The 14,569-nt window shown below is 62.8% G+C and overlaps 1 protein-coding gene across 1 annotated transcript in view; it reads right to left on the bottom strand.

The window, feature by feature from the left end:
• The window catches only part of EXD3 (exonuclease 3'-5' domain containing 3), a gene marked incomplete at its 5' end in the record, with an annotated part of 52,943 nt that extends 42,687 nt beyond the window's left edge, over positions 1 to 10,256 (bottom strand). The window contains 6 exon segments of the mRNA XM_079706328.1: positions 2,621 to 2,760; positions 3,826 to 3,879; positions 8,748 to 8,915; positions 9,253 to 9,426; positions 9,848 to 9,993; positions 10,088 to 10,256. Of these exon segments, the coding sequence (XP_079562454.1) occupies positions 2,621 to 2,760; positions 3,826 to 3,879; positions 8,748 to 8,915; positions 9,253 to 9,426; positions 9,848 to 9,993; positions 10,088 to 10,256 (851 nt within the window).
• Between the last annotated feature and the right edge of the window lie 4,313 nt (positions 10,257 to 14,569).

Here is a 14,569-nt window from a genome sequence, read left to right as displayed (position 1 = left end):
TCCGCCTGCCAATGAAGGGGACATGGGTTCCATCCCTGGTCCGGGAAGATCCCACAGGCCTCGGGGCAACTAAGCCCACGTGCCACAACTATTGAGCCTGCGCCCTAGAGCCCGCAAGCTGCAACTACTAAGCCCACGTGCTGCAACCACTGAAGCCCGCGCGCTTAGAGCCCATGTGCCACAACCACTGAGCCCCTGCGCCTCAACTACTGAAGCCCGCATGCCTAGAGCCCGTGCTCTGCAATAAGAGAAGCCACCGCAACGAGAAGCCTGCGCACTGCAATGAAGAGTAGCCCCCACTCGCCGCAACTAGAGAAAGCCCCTGTGCAGCAACGAAGACCCAACGCAGCCAAAAAAAGAAAAAAAAAGTTGGGATGTGCTCTTTCTTTTTACATTCTCTGGAAGAACTTGTGTAAGATTGGTACGATCTCTTCCTTAAACGCTTGAAGGAATTCGCTAGTGAAGCCATCTGAATCCATAGTTTTCTTTGTTTTAAACTACAGATGCAATGTATTTAATAGATATAGGACTATTCAAATTTTCTATTTTTTCAATTTTGTAAATTGTGTTTTGCAAGAATTTGGTCTGTTACATCTAAACTGTTAAATATATTTGTATCAAGTTGTAAACACCATTTGTTACCATTTTAATGTCTTTAAGGTCTGTAGTGATGTTCTACTTTTCATTCCTGATATGGGTAATTTGTGTTTATCTCTTTCTTTCTTAGCATCTCTTTATGATCTGTGCCTAAATCAATTATTTTATTGGAAGTTACAAAATGGTGATTTCTAACTTTATCATTCCTTTCCATTTATTAGGTGACATACCCTATAAAAGAGTTTTCCTCCCTGCCTTTGAGCATCACTCCACACTCATGCATTTTTAAAAATATTTATTTATTTATTTATTTATGGCTGTGTTGGGTCTTCGTTGCTGCACACAGGCTTTCTTTAGTTGCAGTGAGCAGGGGCTACTCTTCATTATGGTGCACGGGCTTCTCTTGTTGCAGAGCACGGGGCTCTAGGCATGCGGGCTTCAGTATTTGTGGCACACGGGCTCAGTAGTTGTGGCTCGCGGGCTCTGGAGCACAGGCTCAGTAGTTGTGGGGCATGGGCTTAGTTGCTCTGCGGCATGTGGGATCTTCCTGGACCAGGACTCAAACCCGTGTCTCCTGCATTGGCAGGTGGATTCTTAACGACTGCGCCACCAGGGAAGTCCCACAGACTCATACATTTTTATAAATTTATTTATTTATTTTTGACTGTGTTGGGTCTTCGTTTCTGTGCGAGGGCTTTCTCCAGTTGCGGCGAGTGGGGGCCACTCTTCATCGCGGTACGCGGGCCTCTCACTGTCGTGGCCTCTCGTTGCGGAGCACAGGCTCCAGACGCGCAGGCTCAGTAGTTGTGGCTCACGGGCCCAGTTGCTCCACGGCATGTGGGATTCTCCCAAGACCAGGGCTCGAACCCGTGTCCCCTGCATTAGCAGGCGGATTCTCAACCACTGCGCCACCAGGGAAGCCCTAACTCTTGCATTTTTTTAAAATCCTAGGTATTATGCTCTATTACCATGTTTTTATGCTCTATTATTGTTTTCATTCTCAGTCTACTCCCCAAGGAGCCTTTGTTCCTTTTCATGGAGAATGGTATTTAGAACCCAAGACCTGGCTGCTAGGCGTGCTCACCGCTAGGGGATGTCATTGCTTCTGAGCCCTTTCAGAGCATAGCACGAGGACGTTTAAAAAAGCCATTAAATATGATTTAAAAAATCATTAAATATCCACGGTTAAATCTAACTCACAGGACCCTCCCACTCTCCACCCGTGTGTCTCCCCTCTTCCCCGTCTGTACACACTCTTGTTTGCTCCACCTATATTTCTCTCTCCTTTTTAATACATAATAAAAGCAATGGCAGCAACACAATGTGTGCCTGGCCTGCTGCTTTGTTCACTTCATAGGGTGTGAAGTCACAACAGCCCTTTGAGACAGAATTAGTCTCAGCTCCAGCATAGGGAGGGTCCAGGGAGGCCTGCCGCCAGAGCCCAAGGCCTGACTCTCAAGTGAGATGGTCCGGGCTGCAGGGCGCAGGGACAGGGCACCCAGCCCCGCTGCCTGCTGAGGGACAGGTGCCCAAGGAGCCTTGGCAGTCCCAGTGCACTGCCCCTCAGCCACCCCAGGGAGGTGGGAGGAAGCCCTTCTCCTTCCAGATGCCCACGCTCAGGGGACACCCTGGTGTCACACGCACACGCACACACGTGGGCTCCCTGTTGGCATGCGGCCTCTTCTCTGTAACTGCTGGGATACGGTTCACAGCAGGCTCTCCACAAAGATTTATTACATGAAGGAAGAAACGAAGGAACCAGTGAATGGATAAGAGATATGACTTCTAGGACTGCGTAAGGAAGGAGTCCCCGTGGAGAATTATTTGCGTTCACCTCAGAGCATTAAACTCTCTCACCCGGTTGCTGCCAGCCCAGCCTCTTGGCTCCCGAAGCAGGCCCCTTGCCGACCTGGCCAGGGCTCACCTGGCGAGGCGGTGTGGGGTGTGGGGTGACTTTCCCACGTGCCTGCTGCCCCTGCCAAGTCCCTGCCCCCACCCCACCCCGGGGCCCCGTGGGGCTCACCTGGCGACGACTCTGATGTCAAAGCCGGGCTGGCACCAGGAGTCCATGAGGGCCAGCAGCCTCCGCTGGAGGTCGGGAAAGCCATCCACGTAGCGTTCCACAAGGTCTGCCTTGTCCTGGAGGAGCAGGGGGATGCACATCTACGGGGAAACACACCTTCAGGCCGCAGCTCCACCACACCCAAGACCCCAGACTCACTTCCAACCCAGTGCAGGGAGTGGCCAGAGCATCAGAACCAAGGGGCCTGGAGGCTGGTCCATGCAACTTGCCTCCCCGGGGAGCTTGGGGGCCCAACCGAGTGTCTGAGGACCTTGCGAAGCCCCACGGCCGGCTCATGGCCTGCGCCCCATGCTTGGGCCCCTGCACACCCACACAGGCCCCACTGCTCCCTGGGCCCTGTCCCTGGGGAGCTCTGTGGTCACCCAATCTCCATCGGGAAGGGTGAGAGGCTCCAAGAGACAAGGGGGTTCCTAGAGGGGCCCCACCGTCCCCTTGTCGTCACCGAGCGGGGTGGGGTGGGCAGGATGGAGACCAACTACCGGCCATGGCCCTGCTGGCCCAGAAATGCCCGTCACGGGCAAGATGGCATCAGCACGTGGCCTGGCGCAAGCTTACAAGAACCCCAAGCTGCCTGAGCCCTCAGGGAGGCCCCGAGGGAGCCCCTGGCCGTGGTATTGGGCGCTGGGACATACTGGCCCCTCCCCTTGAAAGAACCAGGTCTCGACAAAGTCCCCTTCCAGTGGCCCCTGCAGAAGACTCCTCCTCACCTGCCTTCCCCTCCCCCATGTGGTCACATAGGTCAGGCTGTCTGGAGCCCACATCGGACGGAGGCCCATCTGCCAAACCAGGGCCCCAGGTGGGCGGTCCTTGTGGGAGCCCCCATTCCTGAGAACCCTTCCAGCCACCCCAGAGCAGAGAAGGAACGCCTGGTGGGCTCCTGGCGATCGACCACTTTCTGAGCATGTTACACCAATGCCTGCTGACCACACACAGGCCCTTGCTGGCCCCTCCCTTCCCCTAGTCCTGGATCCTCCTCACATGAGCAGGTAGTCACATGTGACCCCTGCCCTCCAGCGCCCTGGCCCCGCCGTGTGGGGAGCAAAGCTCAGGGCTCAGTGGGAGGGACCCTCCCTACACCATGTTTCTGGAGCCCCGGACCTTATTCGAGCTGGAAGCTACGCAGTTTGCATGAGAATGACCCTTACCTTCTCAACATCAAGATCCGCCTGCAGCCGCAGCTTTGTGCCCAGCACGATGGCCTGGGAAACACAGAGGGACAGGATGACACTGGGCCTGGGAGGACAGGCGGTGCCACAGGTGGGGGCTCCCGCCCTTCTGCAGCCCCCACTCCCACCCCGTCACCGCCCAGTCGCTGCAGGCACAGCCACGGGGCCGGTCCAGTTCCAGCCATGTGGCCCCCGGCCAAGCGGCCAGAAATCAGGCAGTGCTCCAGCCCACAAGCCCCCCTGTGCTGAGCCAGGCCCCGCACGCGGTGGGGCGGGTGGAACGACCCCTGTGCCCTCCAGACTGGGGTGCGGCCTGGTCGGGGCCGCAAAGTGCGTGCTGAGCCAGGTGGCCTGGGTCCTGGCTTGCCGATGAGACGGTGGAGGACGCAGAGGGAGGGACAGAAACCCCATCCCCTCGCCATGGGGCCTGGACACGGTGCACCCCGCTCTCCCCACGTCCGCTCTTGCCACCCCACTCCTCCCGGGAGCATCCCCTCCCACCGTTCACGGTGCCCACAGCGAGGGCGGGTGGGACTCTGTGCGCCCGGGAGGCCCGAGGGGCTGCGGCGGCCCTGACACGCGGGGCTCCTTCAGGCCTCTGAACCCTTTCCACAAGCCACACCGCGTGCCCCAGTGACTAGGAGTCGTCGGACGGGGCAGGCTCGCTCCAGGTCCACGGCAGTGGGACCGGCGTGGTCCTGCATTGGGGGCATGCAGAGAGCTGCCCCAGGAGCCATAGAGCAAGAGGCTCTGAACACCCCCACCCCCCCAGGCAGCCCCTCAGATGGGGCAGTGGGCACGCTGAGCGTCCTGCCCTGCGCGGGGCGCGTGACCCTCCCCCGACTCAGCAGAGGAAACGGCGCGGCCCTGGGCGCCCGCACGTAGCGCAGGCCGCTCTGCTATTAATAATTTCCATACATCGTGCTCCCATTATGAGCAAAAATAACTAGCCGGGCAGCCCAGCCCCGCCCCCTGCAGCTCACAGAAGGCCCAAAATAGCGGCCTGGGAAAGGCTGCTCCGGTGGAGGCCTGGACTGCGCGGCGGGGGCGCGGGGCTGGGGGCCTCTCCCTGCGCGGCACTGACCCGGCGCCCCGCGGCCTGGCCGGTGTCCAGGAGCTCAGCCTCGGCCAGGCCCCAGGGGGCCCAGGGCCAGGGGAAGGGGGGTAAAGCAGAAATGGGGGAGGGGCTGGGGCGGGGCCAGGGAAGGAGCCAGGGTTGAGGAGAGGGTGCAGGGCTTGGGGGAGGGGCCCAGGGCTGTGGGCAGGGTGCAGGTCCCACCACGTGGGGGCCTTCCTGGGCACCACTCCAGCCTCACAGGATGGCACTGACCTCTTCTGGACAGGAAACCCCCGAGAAGTTGAGGGAGATCCGGACCCTCATCCAAGAAGGCCAGAGTGCACACACTGGCTGCCTCACACACTTTATTCAGAACCTGGGGTGGTCAGAACCCCGTCCCCAGTGTCCTGCATCTGCTGGACCCTTGCCTGGCTTCCAGGCTACTGAAGGGCCAACATCTGGACCTGGGCTTGGTCGTGCCATGCCACGGTTGGAGGAGGGGCTGTGGGAGGGACGACTGGGCACCTGGGACCCTCCCACCCTCCAGATCAGGCCCTGGGCAGTGACCTGGGAGAGGCGAGGTGAGCCCCTTGCTTCTCACCACTCTGCTGGGCTGTCGGCCTCCATCGTCTGAGGATCCAGCTCCTCAACAGGCCCCCCCCGCCCCCTCCCCGTGAGGGGTGCACAGCCCTGGCCACAGGATGACGCTGTCAGAGGGTTTGGGTCCCCTTCTCTTCTGCCTGCTTCCTCCAGGGCAGCCAGCCTCTATCCAGGCCAGGCTGGAGCCTCTGTGCACCCAGGCTGCCCTCTTTTGGCCAGGCAGCCTGTGTGGACACTGAGGGGTGTGGCCAGAGCATCCAGGGTTGGAAGGCCATGGACACCCCCAGGGACAATCTGGGAAGTGCCCTCATCCTGCCCCCGCAGCCCTGGGGGGCTCTGTGGCCTGGAGGCTGGGGGGCACAAGACGAGGAGGGGGACCGTTTGGCCTCACCCGGCCACGGGAGGGCGCCCTGACTCCATTAGGGGCGGCCACGGTTACCTGGTAGCAGAACCTCCTCTAGGAAGCCCCCGGCCTGTACTCCACCTTGGATCTACTGGGCCTGGCTGAGAACTGGATTCTGGTCACTTCTCAGTCTGAGCTTCTGCTGAGGGGCCAGCAGGCCAGTCTGCCCACGGCTCACCACCGGACACGCGGCCACGTCGGGGGGCCCCGCGGATGCAGGAAGATTGCCTGCTGGCCCAGGTGCCTGCAACTGGCTCCAGACCCAGGCCGGGGAGCAGGCCCAATGGGAGGAGGGTAGTGGCCGGGACCTACAGATGGACACTGCCCAGGGCTGGGCCCACCTGGCACCTGTGGGCCTCCCTGACCTCCGCTCAGGAGGCTGAGAGCCGCCACCGAGAAGAGGGCTGCCCTGCGGCCGGGTCAGGGCGGGGCTGCAGGGACCTCTGACCAGACGGACCCCAGAGCTGCCGCTTCGGGGGAAAGTAACTAAGAAGACCAGAGGGGCTGGGGCGGTGACAGCGGGAAGAGCCCTGCACGGACGCCCGACTGCCCGCTCGGCCAGCAGGGGGGCTGGGCAGGTGCCCAGACCCGGCGGCCGGGCCCCGGGACGGGCCTTCCATCCTCGGCGGCTCAGCGCGGGCCTGGAGCCAAGGGGCTTTTTTTTTTTTTTTTTTTAAAGCAAAGCTATCTTTTTACCTTGATAAGCTGTTTAAAAAATGTAAATAAAATAATGCAGCAGACAAAAGCAGGCATTCACGCGGCTGGGGCCAGCCGCCGCCCTCGACATGAAATATCGCAGCGCATTAAGTCGTGAGTCCCCGCTAATCCGAGCGGACAGGCCTGAAGGCGGCCCCTCGGCGGCGCGGCGGTGGGCACTGGAGCGTGCACTGCCTGCCGGGCCGCCCCGCTCGGGGACAATGGCCTTTCTTCGCACGAGGGGCCTGTGCGGGACAAGAGCCCCCTTTGTGTGCAAGTCTTGCCTCAGAGCGCGAGGGAGGCGCATTCGGCCGCCCAGACGCTCTTTGAAAGGCCTGAGCGTAACAGGAGACGCGACACACCAGCCCGCCTTCTGCCTCGGCACCCGTTCAGCCCCGGCCGAGCCCCGAGCAGCCGGGCGCCCAGTCCCTGCACCGCCATCGTGGCCGCGCGGCACATCCTCCACCTGGGCCTGGGCCGCACACCTCCGTTCCGACAGGCCTCCTCACCGGGAAGAGGGCCCTGTGTGGGGTGGGCCTGGGACCTGCCTGGGTGCCGGCCGCACCCCACACCTGTTGGCACCCTGGCGCCAGAATCTTTGGGCTCCACGAGGCAGCGGGGGAGGTGAGCCTGGAGTAAGCCTCTGGTCCCTGGGCGCTGGACTCATCACCCAGGGAGAGGGCACCTCTGAGCCGGGTGCCCGGGGCTGCCCCACCTCCCCTGCCCTGTGAGGTCATCGCGTATCTCGCACCTTGGGGCGCGCGGAGCCCCGGGCCCCCTGCGCCTGCAGCACAGCTCAGAGCTTCGCTGACAGCGCCCCCTCACTGCTCACCCGTGGGCCCCGCCGCTCCCGACCTCACCCGCAGACGGGTCATCCCCGGTGAACACTGGGCCATGACCTCAGAGCTCCCTCTGCATCTCAGAACCTTCTGGGCTTAAATGAGAACCAGTGCTGCTCACAAAGGAGACTGAGCAAACCCACCGAGCTTCCAAAAGCCCCCAAATTCCCACCCAGAGACCTGCAGCCGCTAAGCCCCACGTTCGCCCTCCTGGCCCAGCCCTTCCCACGACAAAGGAGCAAAACGCCCTCCCCCTCGGGCGGCCCCCAACCCACACGCGTCGCACACACTGGGGACTCCTGACTGACGTGGCTGAGAATCTGCGCCCCAAGCCAGCACGATACCCCACAACTGATCTTCTGAAAACCACAGGTGGGCCAGGGCCTGTCCCCGGGGTGAGAGCCAGCAGGGCCCTCAGGATGCAGACCCTCACAGGGTCACCACCACTGGCCCGACCCAGTCCGAGGGACCCAGCAAACAGGCAGGGGTGGGCACCACCCAGAGTACAGCCCCCGGCTCTGGGGCAGGGCCGCACGACAGGTCCGGGAGGCCGAGGGCAGCCTACAGATGCCCGGACACATGCTCTGTTACGGACCAGGACTAGAGCACAGTGGCCAGTCCCCCGGCCTGGCGTGGTCGTGGCTTCAAGGCCCCCCACGCAGGGAGGGTCTGTCCTCATGGAGCAGCAGCTGGGCCCCAAGGGGCCTCGGCTCCCCCGCCCCCAGGCCAGGCCAACATGGGACCAAGTGACCTTTGGGTGAGTCTGGGCAGGGGCGGGAGAAGACAGAAGCGGGCCCCGGGTCTGATCTGGGCCCGGAGCACAGAGACTGCGGCTAGCTTCTCCCACACCCGCACTCCTCAGCCCACCGAGAGCAATTCTGGGAGTTAACAAAGGAAGCTGGGCCATAGCCACGTGGGCTTCTGGGCCAGAGCTGGGCGTCTCCACGCCGCTGACCGAAGGGGAGAGGCTGGCAGGCACCTGGGGAGGAAGGGCCCTGAGCACGTGGTGCAGACCAGGCAGGGTGTGGAGGGCTGTACCCAGCCTCTTTCTCAGTCGGTCAGCGCGAGGGGCTCCCAGGGCCTCCACGCCAGGCACGAACCTGACATGGTCCCCAGGGCAGCTGGTCCCCAAAACCCTGCATACCAGACCTGAGGAGCCCTGCAAGGCCCCCCACGCTGGAGGGCAGAGGGGATACTTCTGGGCTAGGCGCCTCGAGCCCCAGCCTGGCTCCTGCCCACCCCGCTGACCCACGTGGAGGCCCGGCCCGTGGACGAGGCCCAGAGCCACAGGGAGGGTCTCACTTACTTCTTTGAACTTGCCCTCCTGGTGCAGCCGGTGGACATGAGCCAGCAGGGGGCTCCGGTCTGTGTCCTGCAGCTGGAAGATGCTGACCAGCGGCTCCACGAGGCCAGGGGGGCTCTCGGCGAGGAGCTTGACCGCACGGGCCTGCAGCTGCTTCAGCCCTGGGCTGCCCTGGGGGTCCCAGACCCAGCTTCAGTGGAGGCGGCAACCGGAGTCGTGGGGCCTGATGCGGGTGGGGGGTTGGTGCTTGGGCAGGCCCAGTGCGGCCAGCACCTGCAGCCCAGAGCCAGTGGGTGGACGCTGTGGGTGAGCAGGGGCTGGCGGGCAGGGGCACAGGCAAGGGAGCCGAGGTCGGCCCGGCGTGTGGCTCTCGGGAGGCCGAGAGCCCCCGACCGCCGTGGGCGACCTCCACAGGCCGCAGGGGCCCGGCCAGGTACGCGTGGGAACCCCGTGCCGAGGCCGGGACGGGCTGGGAAGGGGCAGGCTGTGGGCCGCGGGCAGGGCTCACCCGGGCCGGCCCCGGGCACGTCTGTGCCTGCAAGCAGCGCTTCAGCTCGCGGGCGACCCAGGCCTCCAGGGAGGGGCCCTTCCCCCGCCAGCCCCGGCTGCTGTCCAGCATGTCCAGGAGGGCGGCAAGCGGGTCCTCCAGGGCGGCGAACCCCCTCTGGGCTTCCTCCCGGAGCTGTGGAGACACAAGGCCTCGCTGTGATGAGGCCTCCGCCGGCCTCCCCCACCCGCACGGAGCCGCCCACACCTTCCTGGTCCGCCGCACCCAGGCCAGGCACAGGGACTGTCCAGGCCAATGGTCCTGCAAAGGCTGGGGCTTGCTCCCCAGGCCAGACCCTGGGCGGAGCTCCTCTGTGCCCTGACCACCCGCGTGGCACGCATGGCGCTGGCCCTTCAGAGACAGTGACAGGTCAGCAGGGCCCAGCAAGCAACAGGAGACAGAAAAAAGAAAAAAAAACCAACAGAAAAATGCCTTTTGTTTACTTTTCTACCTCCTGTGTTGAGAAGCTCTGGGAGACACATAAGAGCCGAAAGACAGAGACAAGAACAGGTGTGCTCCCCGACACCCATGTCCAGGGGCACAACGTGCATTTCACCACCGTCTCTAGAGCAGCTGGGCGTCCTCTGCGTGACCAGCGGGGCCCTGTGCACGGCCAGCCCGCCACGCCCTGCCCGCTCCAGTGGTTCAGGTCACTGCAGTTCCCTTGACTGAGGACCTGCTGGGGTCCGGTCCAGGGTGGAGCTGCAGGTGTCAGGTGTGAGCTCAGGGGGCCAAAGCCCTCGCACCCAAGGGCCCTCTGGAAGGGGCTGCCCTCGCTGTGGCTGTTGGAACTCACCTGAGATGGCCTCAAACAGACCCTGAGGACAGCTGTCACCCTCCAGGATGGATGGGCAAGGCCACACACACCTCTCAGGGGTCTGAAGAGCACCAGCAGGGGGCCGCGGTTCCCACAGAGCCTGGGGGCCACCGTCCAGCACTGCCCGAGGAGGGGGTGGGGTCTCCATCAGCACCACACCCCTTGCTTGGGAAAAGGAAAGGTCTAGAAGGACCCAGCTCTGGCCTTTGGATTTGGATTTATTTCCACGTGTGCTCAGGAGGTTGGTCCTGGGGACGCCCCTGGGGACCTGGCCCTCAGCCACCAGAGGGAAAAAGCTGCACTAAGGTGAGCTCACAACGAAAAACGACAGGACACACAAGGAACAAGTGACCGTGAGTGACGACCACAAGCAGGGCGATCAAAGCTCTAAGGATAAAGAATAATAAGGTATCGGTTTGGGAATGAAAACAGAATATAAATACGTCTAAAATTATAAAAGAAAAAAATAATCAAAACTAAGTAAAGAATAAGACGCAAGTGGCCCTGAGCGGTAGCTGCAGCCCTGGGGTGGACCTCACGCACCAGGGTTGGGCCCCAGGGGTTTACGTCTGGCCCCGTGTCACCCTCCCGTGCTATACCCCTGCCCTTGGCGTGGTGGGCTCAGCGTCCATGTCGACGATCCTCCGGACCCCTGGCTCTGAGACCCTGGCTCACCTCCTCTCTCCCTCCCTCCTGCCCTCTGGCCTCCCCTCCATCTCCAGATTCCCTGTCCTGTCCGGTCCCCGAAAACTCCACGTGCTCTGCTGGGCTCCAGCTGCTCTCATGCGGCCGCCCCCTGGGTCCCTCTGCTGCTCCCTTGGCCCCCGGGACACCCTGGCCCATCTGCACCCTTGTCCTCAGGGCTCGAGCCACCGCATCTCCAGCTGCTGGGCCCTTCCTTGGTTATCACAAATGTCCGAGCTTGGACACTGCACAGCGTGGTGCCGGCTGCTCACAGGAACCCAGGACAAGCTCTGGTGAGCAAACGTGTGTCCCCTCCAGGCAGGAGCTTTCGCCAAGTAGGGAACTCAGAGCATTTATATAACTAACCACAAAACAAGCCTGTCCAGTGCAAAAATCAAAACAGATGGACCGGGCTCCTTCACAGCCAGAAACAAACAGCTAACCGACATCAAGACACAGCCTTGTGCTTCTTTGGAAATGAACAACAGGTTAGTCGAAGGAGACACGTGAAAATCAGAAAACAAGAAGGACGATGCACTCCTACACATCAAACCAGTGACGAACAGAACTCGGGGGGAAGGTGCGGCGTTAAATGCAGCAGCGGAAACCAAGACTCCTGGAAACCGATGACTTGAGCGTCCGGCTACCTGAAGGCTGAGATCAGCCCCGGGAAAGAGGCACAAGGCCGGGGCTCAGGAACCGGGAGGGACCTCCGGCCGAAAGCGTGGTGACGTGGAGGAAGCGGACGCTTCCCAGAGAAATAAGTCCAGAGACAGACACTCTGCCCAGGCACAACCATTAGTGAGACCGCCCCCAGGCTTCATTTGCAGGCCCCCCCACCCTGCGCCCTGCTGTCCCCGGGGCAGCGCCCGGCTCATCCTCAGGCTCTGCGGGCCTCTGGCTCCTGCCTTCAGTGAACAGGGATGGAGGGTCCTCTCCAGCCGAGCTCACAAGCCGGCTCACCACGACACCAGGGCAGAGAATACAACCTCCCAACGAGCCCGCTCCCAACAGGAAGTCTGAACAGCACCACAGCCCTGTTTCCTGGGTCTCATCCTCAAACCACAGGGCATGAAACTGGAAAATCAAAAAACGTTTGGCTTTTGCAAAGACTGGATTCTCCAGCTGATGGCTAGAGACGGCTGCTCTCAGGCCTAAGTGCAGGCAGTGGATGGGCCGCTAACTGCCCAAGGCCCCGCAGCTCAGCCGTGCGGGGAGCCCAGGCCTGTCCAGAGAGGAGGCCGGCTGCCGGCCCTCCTCCACCACGAAGCGCTGTGGAAGCCTGGAGCTTACCTGCTCCGGACGCCTGCCCGAGCAGCCTGCCCCAGGTCTGGGCGCTCTGCCCACCCTCGGCAGGCAGCTGGAGGACAGGCTGGCACGAGAGGATGGGGCCCTCTCCCTCCAGCCACACGTGGGCCCGTCCCCCCAGGAGCCAGGACAGCCTCCCTCGCCCTTTCGCTGCCTCAAGGGAGCAAAGTGCAGGGAAGGAGCGGCCGAGGGCCAGTAACTGCACCACCCCTGGGGGCTGCGAGGCAGAGATGCCCTCCTGGCACAGGTCACGGTGGGACACGGTCTGGGCAGTGGCGGCTGCCACTGCAGGACCCCCAAGTGGCCGTGGAAGAGCCTGGCAGCCTCCCCGCCAGAGCTCCTCCCGCCGGACCACACGCATCCCCCCCGCTGTCCAGACGGGCTGTCCTGCTGCCCCTCTGGGAGAGGGGCAGTGGGCGAGGCCCGGCAGGTGCCCCGTGCTGCCCGGAAGCTGGTGGTGGGCACAGGCCCTCCCTGCCTGCTCTGAGCGTCCAGCAGGCCTCGCCCCACGGCTCCAATCCATGCATCCCCCAGGGCATTCGGACACGGCAGCCTGCCGAGGCGGGCGGCCAGGTGCCCACACCCTGAGCGCTCACCTGACCCAGCTCCCGAGTGCACCACAGCGTCCGCAGGGTCTGCAGGAACAGCAGCGGGTCCCGGCCTGAGGGGACAAGACAAGGGCCGAGGAGGGGCTGAGAGGCAGGCGGGGGCCGAGGCCTGGGGGCTCCCGCAGACGCCGCCCAGTGCCCACGGCCCCTTGTGCCCTCTCTGCCCCTTCCCCAGGACCATGGCCCGGCCACCCAGCAGGGCTGCTTCCCACAGTGCCCACCGGGGTGGGCTTCCCCTGACAGCTCAGGGAGCCTGGCCTCAGAGTGGCCGTGTGAGCGGGGAAGGGGCGTCGACTGCCCAGGCTAAGTCGGCAGTACTGACCTGGCCCCCCACGGGCAAGGCCCGCCCAGCGGGGTACGCCGCCCACACACCCGTCCACTGCCCACCGTGTCTGGCCTTTGGCCCCTGCCGAGGCCCCGAAGTGGTTCCGGCCTCTGTCTCCCCCCGTCTCCCCTCCGCCCTGTCCCGGCCCCGGTGAGCCCCATGCAGGCTGGCCACTCCCCAAACCGTCCCCACCCCCATGGCAGCTGCTCCCTGAAGCCGCTGTCCCTGCTGCAGAACGGGGCGTGGAGTCATGACACAGGTGACACTCAGCCCAGTGCTGGCCGGGACAGGGGAGGTCGGGGTCACCCTCCTGCTGGAAAAGGGTCAGCGCCCTCAGGCCAGATCCAAGGTCAGTGCCAAGGAGAGCTGGCTGGCCTGGAAAGGTCGCTGCTGCCAGCTCTTGGCTTGGGAAAGAACGCTGTTTCTGAGGCCAGGGGACCGGGGACCCAGCTCCGAGGTGCCCATGGCCACCAGCGCCCCCTGGCTGCGGGCCCGCCCCTGGGCCTCATGCTCCCTACACTCCAGGCGGGGCTCCCGTCTCCCCAGGGCCTCACTGCAGCCCTGCCAGCCTCAGCAGCACCTCCCGGCCTAACCCACTCCCCCACCCCCGCTCCCTGGGACTTGAGGCCCAGCCCCTCCTTGCCTTCCGAGTTCTGCTTCAAAGGCCCGGGCGCTGTAACCTTTCCAGCCCCGCTGAGAAATTACAGACAAACCTTCCGGTTCTTTTTTTTTTTTTTTAACTGAATGACCGCACTGTATGTATGTATTTATTTACCTGGCTGCGCCGGGTCTTAGTTGCGGCACGCATGCGGGATCTAGTTCCCTGACCAGGGATCGAACCTGGGCCCCCTGCATTGGGAGTGCGGAGTCTCAGCCTTCTGGTCCTTTTGTTCAGAACCGGCAGGCGCCAAGGCCCAGAGCCCAGGGAGGACGGAAGGAAAGCAGCCAAGGGGGGGGTCTGGGCTCCCGGCGTGTCCCCGACCCCAGCCCAGGAGGTGGGAGACGCCCCTGGCACTTAGCCAGGACCTCGGCCACACCTCGCATGTGGTGGGGGTCAGGGTCAGGGGTCAGGACCCCAGCCATGCCCTCACGTGGTGTGGGTCGGGGTCAGGGGTCAGAGTCAGGACCTGATCATCAGTGCACACACTGGGGCAGGCGAGGCCACTAACAGACTCTCCCGGCCAAACCTGGGGGATCAGGAGTCCAGGTGGCTTCACCTGCGAATCTACCCAAGAATCAGGGAGACGACAGCAACCTGCTGGCTCCACGCAGGAGGCGGGACGGAGGGAAAGGCTGGGGACCGGAGCCACACCCTGGAGGACAGCCCCCGAGGACACGGGCTCAGGGACCCGGACAAGACACCCGTGTACACCACAGGAGGGTCCATCCCAGAAAGCAAGGCTGGTTGGACAACTGAAGGTCCATCAGCCTGGTTCGCTAGTGAAATAAAGGACGGAAGTCACATGATGCTCTCAACAGATGCACAACAAGCATCTCTTAAGGGAGAGTTCTAGTTATAATTTAAGAAATAACTCA

The sequence above is a fragment of the Hyperoodon ampullatus genome (genome assembly GCF_949752795.1).
Source record: "Hyperoodon ampullatus genome assembly, chromosome: 6".
Classification (NCBI taxonomy): Eukaryota; Metazoa; Chordata; class Mammalia; order Artiodactyla; family Ziphiidae; genus Hyperoodon; species Hyperoodon ampullatus.
This window is presented reverse-complemented; position numbering and strand designations above follow the sequence as displayed.